At 40.9% G+C, this 11169-nt stretch overlaps 1 protein-coding gene across 1 annotated transcript in view; it reads right to left on the reverse strand.

Annotated features, from left to right (window-relative positions):
- The window catches only part of HECTD4 (HECT domain containing E3 ubiquitin protein ligase 4), a 139619-nt gene that overhangs the window by 38002 nt on the left and 90448 nt on the right, over window positions 1-11169 (reverse strand). The window contains exons 49-53 of the mRNA XM_006870461.1: window positions 7600-7837; window positions 6687-6823; window positions 6087-6213; window positions 2028-2165; window positions 466-602 (exon numbers count right to left, since the gene is read on the reverse strand). Of these exons, the coding sequence (XP_006870523.1) occupies window positions 466-602; window positions 2028-2165; window positions 6087-6213; window positions 6687-6823; window positions 7600-7837 (777 nt within the window). The remainder of the gene's footprint in view (window positions 1-465; window positions 603-2027; window positions 2166-6086; window positions 6214-6686; window positions 6824-7599; window positions 7838-11169) is intronic.

An 11169-nucleotide genomic window follows, 5' to 3' on the forward strand; every position in this document is an offset into this window, starting at 1 on the left:
AAAAAATGTATTTTCTTATTACCATGGTCAGAAACTTATACTGTAAGGCAGTGAGAGGTTATTAGCAGCATTATTGATGGCATTTTCTATTTGAAAATACACTTCAGTCAACCACCAAAAAATTGTTGTTGTTTTTAGGTGCCATCGAGTCAGTACCGACTCATAGCATTCTGATGCACAACAGAACGAAACACTTCCCGGTCCTGGGCCAACCTCACTATCGTTGCCATGCTTGAGCCCATTGATGCTGCCACTTGCCCAGTCCATCTCGCTGGGGGTCTTCCTCTTTTTCTCTGCGCCCCCAGCCTGGTTTCTTTGTATGTTAACTTGAAGGGCAAGAGAAGGATTGCCCTTCATGTAATAATATGCAAAAAAAGTATATGTTTTTGAGGATCCTTGGAGTCTGGGCATGAAAGTTTCAGTATCCATAAAATGGCTCATTAGTCTGAAAGGCTGTTCACTTACTGTATCAACATCTAAGACGACTCCATGAAGCCCAAAGGTTTTCAGCATCCCTCGGATGGCAAATTTGGGCAGAGCAGTTCCAACTGTACTGCTGGCTACATTATTGCTGTCCGGAGAGCGGGTTACCACTGTGAGGCCTGAGAAGAGTGGGACGAGAAGTTTTTTTTCCAGGAGCATTATATGATTTAGGGTCTAAATAACTCTTACAGTTATAATCAAAATGGGACATAGCTTAGAGGTAATACAACAAAACATTGTAAGAACTCTCAGAATTCATCAATAAAAAAGACAATCCAATTAAAATTCAGGCAAAGGATCTGAATAGACCTTTCTCCACAGAGAAATTAAAAGACACATAAAAAGATGTTCAATATCATTCATCATCAGGGAAATGCCAATCAAAACGGTAATGAGATACCATTTCACATCCACTAAAACAGCTACACTCTACAAACAACAACAGCAAGTGTTGGGGAAGCCATGGAGAAAATGGAATCTACATCCACGGCTGGTGGGAGGTGCAGCCACTTTGGAAAGCAGTCTGGCAGTTCTTCAAAAAGTTAAAGCTAAACATCATGCATAGTGATGTCATTTATATGCCATGTCCAGAACAGGCAAATCCATAAGATAGGGAGGAAGCTGATTCGTGGTTTCCAGGGAATAAGGGAAGGGAGGAAAGGGGAATGACTACTAATGGACACAGGGTTTTTTTTTTTTTAGAAGTATGAAAATATTCTGGAATTAGATAGTGGTGATGGCTTGATGGTTATACAACTTTATGAAAATACTAATGTCCATTGAATTGCACACTTTAAAAGGATGAATCTCGTGGTATGTGAGTTACATCTCAAAAACAGAAAGAAAGAAAATAAAGGTAAACAGATTTTCCTGGCCCCATCGTGGCATTCGGGTACTTTTGTGCAGGTCATCTAGTGGCTCTTACCAGTGAGTGACCTTAGATTCTCTTTTTTGTGCTTCTCTGTAGTTCCCTCACTTCTCCAAAATATGCAATGCAAGTAAAGTAAAAATATTGTGATAAAAAAATATAAAATCTGCCACTTCTAAGTGTACAATTCAATGACAGTTATTTCACACGCCATATTGTGCAACCATTACCACTAGTTTCAAAACTTTTTCATCACCCCAAACAAAAATATGTCATAGATTTCTAAAGAAATGAATACATACTTTCTATTGAAATTCCAAAAAGCACAGTAAAATCATGCATAGAGAGTTTACTAGCTTAGTAGCCAGGACTAGGTCCTAGGATCTATCTAGATCCCTCTGCCTAGTCTCACCCTGTTCATGTTAGAGAGCTCTGGGAAACTGGGAGTGGCCACTAGAGACCCAACAAGCATCTACCTTTCCTGTACCAGAAGTTGTAAGGCCTCGCATGGGAGAGCCTGGAAGAGTGTGTGGGGAGATGTCTGGCCTCAGAACAAGTCACCCTGAGGATGGTGAGTACCCTTGTAATAACCAGAAGCTGCTCAGACTCATGTTTGGGAAATTTCAACTTCTGATTTCATGGGAAATTTCCTAAGGGAAATAGAAGAAAGCAAAACCTTTTCGAACTTTATCAATTGTGAACTTGTTGGCTTCGTCTTTGATATCTTCAATGGTGGGAAGATAAAGGTCTCTTGGAATGCCTCCATTCTCCTCATACAGAAATTCAACTGTCTGGCGGGCAATATCCACCATGCCTAAAAAAAAAACAAAACAAAAACCAACAGGGCTAACAGTGTCTACCAAGTATAAAATGTTCTCTAATCTGATTATCTCTTTCACAGAAACACAAGCACAAGTGTGCAAAGGTACACTCATTACAGTATGGTCACTAATAACAACCCCCAAACTGGAAACAACCCAAGTGTTCATCAGTAACAAATAGATAACAAATAGTGGTATATCACTAAGCTGTCATTACATGATAGTTAAGCCAAAAGAACAAACAATAGGACAACAGGGAAATTAAGATGCGAGTGGGGATAACTTATACTGTATTTCTATGCAAATGATGTGCATACTATATGGTTTTTGCAAACTGCACAACCCCTAGTGTGCTAGTTTACTATGAGCACTATGTGTGTGCATATGTGATATGTGTGAGTTATTTAGGAGAAATACGGTACTTCTTACTTTATACTGAGAAACCCATGAGAGCTGGAACTTGGTGGTACTACCTTGCTTTTCTGGATCTCACAAGGGTGTAGTCTGACCATTTTTCTCTCTTTTCTGTCACTTGTTTTATGTGAACTATTTGAGTTTTCCTTCTCTGACAGGTTTCTATCTTACCTAGGTCCAAGCTTTCCCAGGTTTTTACTGTACACTGTTGTGCTGTGTTTGTTCCCACAAATATGTGCTGCTTTATTTAAGAGAGACATCAACTTTTCCTAACCATTACTGGAATTTCCACTGCTCTTCCTTCTCCAGAGAACACATTCATTATGTTCAATATCAACAGACAGTATCAATGAATGGACCAAGGAAGTAAATGTCCAGAGGTCTGAAAGAGGCAGTGTGGTGTAGTGAATTATCTAATGTCTCTTCTAGCAATAGTCTAACATCCATCAAATGGGAGAAGATATTAACAAGATGAAATAAATGATTCAGCTGTGGATGTTAGTAGAGTTCATTGTAACTGTAAAAACTAGAAACTTTAGCATAGGTATGAAACGAATCATCTCAGAAGGAGGAAGAACCAGAAGTGAAGTGTGTCCTCTGGATCCTAAGATCCCTATGCATTGAACCTCCTCAACCCAGGGACAGAAAGCTGTTGGCACGGATGAAGTGACAGAAGAGAAACAGCAGCAGACTCAGGAATGAGAGCACAAGACAGAAAAATGGATTTTCTGAAAGCCCACGGAACAAGTTGAATGACTTTGGGCAGGAAGTTTTCTTGTAGAGTGGCTACCTCCAGGCACTTAAGTGGGGGAGTTGGGGAGTTAGGTTTGCTGACCCATGGAGCTAGAGCCAAGTACTTTCAGGCTAAGGCTCATGGTGGAGTGGTGTGTCCTGTGGGCATTTATCAGCAGCTGACTGGAACAATTGTGCCCTGACTCTGAATTACTATATTCCCTAATAACCCCATAGCTCTGAGTATTGTCTTTGTGTTCTATGTGGCCATTGCAATGGATTTCAAACTCAACTCCAGTCCCTGGAGAAGGATATCATGCTTGGTAAAGTGAAGGGTCAATGAAAAAGGGGAAGACCCCCAACAAGATGGATTGGCACAGTGGCTGCAACAATGGGTTCAAGTGTAATGACAGCGGTGAGGATGGTGCAGAACCAGGCAGTGTTTCATTTTGTTGTGTATAGGGTCACTATGAGTCAGAACTAACTTGATGGCATCTGACAACAATCCCTGAATGACATGTGATGAGAGAAGCCCAAATTAATATTCCATTAGAAAGGACAGCTGTGTATACTGGGAAAAGGCATTCTGCACCCTACAAAGCAGTTTTTTAGAGCTATGACATGAGTAGAACTATGCACACCCATGTCCATCACAGTACTATTCACAATAGCAAAGAGATGGAGACAGCCTAAATACCTATGAATGGAAGAATGGATAAACAAACTTTGGTATCCACACACAATTGGAATACTATATACTGTGTGTGGATACCAAAGTTTGTTTATACAAACTTTGGAGAAAATACAACACTGGAGAGTAATGAAGAATCTGTGAAACACTTCAGAAAATGGATGAACTTGGAGGACATTATGCTGAGCAAAACTAGTCAATCATAAAAAGACAAAAATTCCATGAGACCACTTTTGTAAATACTCAAAAAAAAAAGAGATTTTATGCTAAAAGAAATATTCTTTGATGTTTACCAGGTGTGGGGGGAAGCGAGAGTAATTCACTGGATAGAGAGCAGACAAATGTTAACTTGGGTGATGGGGAAGGCAATATACAACGTGAAGGAGGTTGGCAAAAGAATGCTGAAGACAGGTGAAGACACAGTGAGGAATTCAAGGGTTAAAGGAGATAGAGGTAAATACTATCATATACACAACACTGCAACAACAGTGTTCTATGGGCAGATACATGAACAGATACACAGGCTGAAGGGTATGGGAGGGAGAATAGGAGTATACTTACAAATCTATAAGGGTTTGACAGAGGATATTTGTACCTGGGTAATTACCTTTATTGCAAACACACCTATGAATATAGTCTCCACGACTCTGAGACCGGAAAATAGCTGGTGTTCAGCTACCACTGCTCTGAAACGGATCACAGTGTGGAGATAATGTGGAACAAAACTCAAAATTACAAAAAGACCAGGTTTACCTGTCAGGCAGAGGCTGGAGAAAGGGTGGCCCTCAGCCACACACCAGGTGTGGAACTAAATACCCTCATGGCTCAATTTTCAGTGAAAAGGTAGATATGTATATAGGAGGGACAACAATACTATGCAATGGTCAATCATTCAAGATCAAAGGGCAACATTTATGTAAGGACAAAGTTGAAAAGGGATGGAAAGGTAGGTGGAATGGAAATAGGAAGCACTGGGAGGAAGTGGGATAAGTGATGTTACATGGAAGGGGATTGCAACCATAAAGATGAAACAAAATGTATGATTTGTTTTGTGTAAAACTGATTGTCTGCTCTGTAAACTTTCATTCAAATCACAATAAATAGGTGTTTGCAAGACGAGGAAACGCTTTAAATAGAAATGAGCTGTCTGCTCTAAAGATACAACAATAATTTTGAGTTAATTTGTGTTATTCTTAAATTTATACTATTAAATTTAATTTACATTTACATTATGCTTAGCTGGAGGAACAGTGAGGATTTTAGGAGACCAGTGGTGGAAAAATCTCATTATCATGATCATTGTGACCATAACAAGAATTGTATTAATTGAATGTTTACTATGTGCCAAGAGCTGTTCCAGAAACTTTATCTGTATTAACTCATTTATTTCTTATATAACAAACGATGTGGTTACCATCATTGATCCCATTGTAACCCTCATGATCCATGGGACATATACTACACACCAACATTTTTAGCCTCTCAGGTTTCTTGGGAAACTGCTGTCCCAGTATGTACTACTGCCTATATAACTGCAAGGACCTCTATAAGTGAGTCTGAAGAAATGAGCCTCACTCCACCAGTCCTACCATCAGAGTCCACTTGGGACATGTGTCCCACATAATTGTATCAAAATCCAAAAAAACATTCCCTTTTATTTTAGCATGCCTTCCACTACATGGTATCAACAAAAGATTCAAAGCAGAAAATAATTCAGTCATGAAAGGGTTAAGGATGAGGAGGCATTAAATAACTTTCCTATGGTCACCCTGCTGGTAAATAACCCCTCTGTGACCTCAGAACCCAAACTGTTAACTACTAGCTGTGCAACTTTGTATTATAACCACCTCAGCATTAAACCAACAACCCATCAACTCAAAATAATGAGTTACACTGGCAAATCAAAGCCTAGCAATGACAACGCAAGACCGCAGTTAAGACTTTGATAAAAAGCCAATGTTAAATTTGGCTCAAAGTTAGAAAAGCCCCTCTTTCTTGATTTATCTTCTAATTTTCATCCTAAATCCATCCCTTCAATCCATGAAGTGGGCTCTGAGGGAAAACAAAAATACCAGACCTAGTTGTAAAGCACCCTTGATCTGGTCTAGGCCCGACTTCCGCTCAGCTTCATTGCGGAAGCGTCTTCGGATAGTAGGAAAAACTTTGGTCTCCCATGCCTTCACCAGCAGGGCATAGTGGTCCTCCTGGAAGGAGAGGGCAAACATGTGATCAGAGAAGCAGTGTATTGTGTGGGCCTCAAAGCTTCCCATCCTGATGTCTTCTCCCAACTCCAGTGCCAGTGATGGAAACCATGTGCTAGAGACAGCCCTCAGACATCCAATTAGGGAACAGTGAGATTGAGTAAGCTTCTCCTTTACCTCTAGAGCAATACAACATTTAGATGGTTCCTAGCTTCGTGCTGAATGATTACCAAAGCACTTAAGTTTCTATCATTTGGGTCTCTACTGGGCAAAAATGTCCAATGGGTTTTGCCATCAGTATGTAGCATAGAAAATGAATACTTTAGAATCACTGTGCACAAATAATTACAAAATGGGGAGTTGACACATCTAACCTGGTGCCTGCCATCAAAGTCATTCCTTGTGGGTTTTCCTGGTCACCACGAAGCTTAATGGGTGCTGCCAAATCTGGCCAGCCAGGCCTACAGGTCTCTTACCTGCGGGATGTCATCATCATCATCATCATCACTTTCATCATCTGCAATGGGAGGCGGGTGGGGGTCTGGGCCAGAGGTGATGAAATTCTCATAGCTGAGCTCTACTTTATAGTGACAGGAAGTGTCACTGTCATATTCTGTAACAAAGTACAATGACAGTCAATTCTAGCAAGAGCGGGCCAGAAAAATCATTTCTTTGTCACTTTCAAATAAACCAGATTCTTTTAATTTCAGTGTTAGAAAGGACTCCCTAGTATTTTGGTGCTTTTTTTTAAGCACAGAAGTAAGGAATACATGGTCATCCCAAATTACTCTGAATCCTAAATTAGTTTTTATGGGTAAAATTCATTCAACTCAAGAAAATAATTTGGAAAGCTCAACATTCATTCCAAGAAATAAATGAAAAAGTGTCTTAAAAGAGTTTGCATACCAGTATCCCAGGCATCAGACAGATATGGCTAATAGGCATCTTTCATATGGTTGGTTCAGGAAAATTTTCAAATAATGAACAAATTTTTACAGCACACCTACATATTCAACACCTAGATTCTACAGTGAGTATTTCACTACAGTTGGGTGACCTCAGTTTTAAAACATTCATTTAAAGGGACAGCATTTACAAATGAGATTTCATTTGAAATTCTGGGGCTTGGGGCTGTTCTGTAACAACTGGGTCTTTCTTTCCAGCTTCATTCCCAGGCTTCTGTATTCCTCTGGCACTGACAGGGGCATGCCTCCAGCATGCGGGGGAAGGCACTTTCCTGGCAGCATGATCCCCTTTCTCTTTCCCTAGTGGACATTTGAGTTTTCAACTCCTGCTTTATAATGACAATGCCAAGTGAAAAGGATCTAGGGAATTCAGAGCTTCCACCTTCCCAGGAAGCAGAGGATTCCCCAGGAGGCAGTAGCTTACGCTGCTGAGCAGTGGCCACAGCGGCAATCCGGCATGGCGGCCCATGAGTGCCTGGGTCTGATGCAATACTGGTGCCAGCATCATTGTCACTGTCAGATGCCATGGCAAAAGGCAGGGCCTCAAAGTTGGCACTGATCTCTTCTGCCAAGTCAGTGCACATGTCAGCAGCATTGCGGTGGGCCTGTCCTTCCGCATAGGCAAATGGTCGGGAGCCAAAGTTAGCTCGAGTTTTGGTGTTCTGGAAAAGAGATCAAACAAAAGATTTGAAAAGATATATATGTATTTTCAACCTCCTATTGTGAATTGGGAGTCCTGGAGTTAATGCGCCAGACTGCAAAGCCCTTTGAACTGCAAGGTTGGTGGTTCAAGCTCACCAGTTGCTCCTCGGAAACCCTATACAGGGTCGCTATGGGTCAGAATCGATTTGACTAACAACATTGTGAACTGGGTGAAAGTTTGCAAAATAGAGATCAGTCTTCCTTTCATAAATCATACATTTTGTTTAATGTCATTGATTGTAATCCCCACAATGTAAACATCACTTAGCCCATTTCCTTCCTGTGTTTCCTGTTTCCAGTCCTCCTTCTTTCATAACCTTTCTGAATGCTGTCCTTGGGGAAATACTGCCCTTTTGATTTTAAATGGTTGATGATTCTAAGGTGTGCATACCTCCCTAGTGTTACTGTTCTCCTTACAGACCTGCCTACTGTTTGACTGAAACTTGAGCCACAGGAGTGAGTTCAGTTGCAGACTTGAAAAATGATGAAGGACCAGAGTCTTGGAGATTCCACCGGTCTCCATCTAGCCAGTAAGCCTGGTCTTTTTTTTTTTTTTTTAAATATAATTTTGAGTTATAATAGTCTATCTTGAAATCTACTTGACTTCCTAAGAACACAGTTTTTGTACTTTTTTTTATTTCTAACATCTTCAGTTGACTTTCACTAAACACCACAAGAAAAGTATGACTTTTGGATGGGGCAGTATGTGACACCAGGCCAAAGGGCTGGTGTAACCTCGAGCACTGGCCCTCAGAGTCCCGCACAGTGGCCCTATCTGCCTAACCCTCCTCTCACATGCTCCTGCTCTTGCAATGCAAACACAGTGACCTTCCTTGTTTTCAACACTGTTCCCTCCTACCTATGGCCATTACATACCTGTTCGCACTACCTGAAACATTCATTTTTTCCAACTTTGCCTGAAAGTATCATTTTTCCAGACCTGACTTAAATGTCACTTCTTTAAGGCGATAAGGATATATATGATCAGATTTGTTTGGTACTTGCTTCCATAAAGTCTGATGATTCTCATTTGTACCCTTTATTACAGTTTGTAATTATACACAAGCACACACAATTGTGTGGTTATTTGATTACTGTCCAACTTCCCACCTGATTAAAATTCCATGAACGTAGATACAATATCTGTTTTGCTCATTACTGTATTTCCAGAGCTTAGCATATGTTGTTGTTAGGTGCCATCAAGTCTGCACCAACTCATAGCAACTCTATGCACAGCAGACAGAAACACTGTCCAATCCTGGGCCAACATCACTACTGTTGCCATGCTTGAGTCCACTGATGCCGTCACCTAGCCAATCCATCTTGTTGAGGGTCTTCCTCTTTTTCGCTGACCCTCCACCTTACCAAACATGATATCCTTCTCCAGCGACAGGTCCCTCCTGACAATGTGTCCAAAGTATGAGATGAAATTTGGCCATCTTGGCTTCCAAGGAGCACTCCGGCTGCACTTCTTCCAAAATGGATCTATTGGTTCTTTTGGCAGCCCATGGCACTTTCAATATTCTCCTCCAACACCTTAACTCAAAAGCATCAATTCTTCTAATGGTCTTCCTTATTCACTGTTCAGCTTTCGCATGCATATGAGGTTACTGAAAATACCATGGCTTGGGTCAGGTGCACCTTAGTCCTCAAGCTGACATCTTTGCTCTTCAACACTTTAAAATAAAGGTCTTGTGCAGCAGATTTGCCTAATGCAACACGTTGTTAGATTTCTTGACTGCTGCTTCCATGAGTGCTGATAGTTGATCCAAGAAAAATGAAGTCCTTGACAACTTCAATCTTTTCTCCGTTGAAAAGAATGTTGTTTATTGGTCCAGTGGTGAGGATTTTTATTTTCTTGACATTGAGATGCAATCCATACTGAAGGCTGTGCTCTTTGATCTTCATCAGTAAGTGTTTTAAGTCCTCTTCTCTTTCAGCAAGCAAGGTTGTATCATCTGCATATCGCAGGTTGTTAATGAGTCTTCCTCCAATCCTGATGCCATGTTTTTCTTCATATAACCCAGCTTCTCGGATTATTTGCTCAGTATACAGATTGAATAAGTATGGTGAAAGAATACAACCTTGTCGCACACCTTTCTTGATTTTAAACCAGTCAGTGTTCCCACGTTATGTTCGAACAACTGCTTCTTGGTCCAGGTACAGATTGCTCGTGAGCACAATTGGGTGTTCAGGAATACTCATATTTTGCAATGTTGTCCATAGCTTGTCATGATCCACACAATCGAAAGCCTTTGCGTAGTCAATAAAGCACAGGTAAACATCTTTCTGATAAGTCTCTGTTTTCACAGGCATTCAAATATTTGTGGAACAAAAGTATATAACTGGTTTAGCAATGCTGTCTTAAATTATTGGCATCTTCAATTTATTTACTCAACAGATAGAAGAGATAAGAGATAGTAGCAGAGACACAGTATAGGGCCAGGTCCTCCAGGGTCTCAGAGACCATTCTAAGAACATGGGCTTTTACATTGCTTGCCATGGGATGTCAATGACTGGTTCACAGTGGAAAACTAATATGATTGTTGCTGTGTTGAAAAGACATGTAAAAGAGCAATTAGGGCTCATTGATGGCTTTCATTTTTATATTCCTTATAAAAGGGGTGGGTAATTTCCAGTCCTAGGGCCATATGTTTTTGTTGTTGTTGTTAAATACCGTGGAGTTGGTTCCAACTCAAAGTGATCCTGCACAAGGTTTCCGAGGCTGTAAATTTTTACGAGAGCAAGAACACCTCATCTTTCTCCCATGGAACTGCTGCTATTTTCGAACTGCTGACCTTGAGGTTGGCAGCCCAACTCGTAACCACTATGCTACCAGAGCTTATGGCCCTTGAAATCACTGGTTCTAGGCCCTGTCCAGGCAACCACAGTTCCAGCCATCACATTTGTTGCTTGCTGTTAAGTGCTGTTGAGTTGGTTCCGACTCATAACAACCCTGTACAGGGTTTGAGTTGCAGCTGGTGAGTTTGAACTGCCAACCTTGAGGTTCAAACTGACCTTGTGGTTGAGTGCTTATCCACACGAGGACTCCAGTTGTCACACAAGTGGTGGTGGTGGTTGTGTGCCATGGAGTCAGTTCCAACTCACAATGGCCCTGTATAGGGTTTCCGAGGAACATCTAGTGAATCTGAACTATCGACCTTGCAGTTCAAACTGACTCTGCAGTCCAGTGCATTACCCACAGCACCATACCAGGACTCTAGCCATCACATTGAGGGTGAGTTAATTAAAAGTTTTACCAAATTTAGCAGGCTAATTTTTTTTTTTTTTT

The sequence above is a fragment of the Chrysochloris asiatica genome, unplaced genomic scaffold, assembly GCF_000296735.1.
Source record: "Chrysochloris asiatica unplaced genomic scaffold, ChrAsi1.0 scaffold00142, whole genome shotgun sequence".
Taxonomy (NCBI): Eukaryota; Metazoa; Chordata; class Mammalia; order Afrosoricida; family Chrysochloridae; genus Chrysochloris; species Chrysochloris asiatica.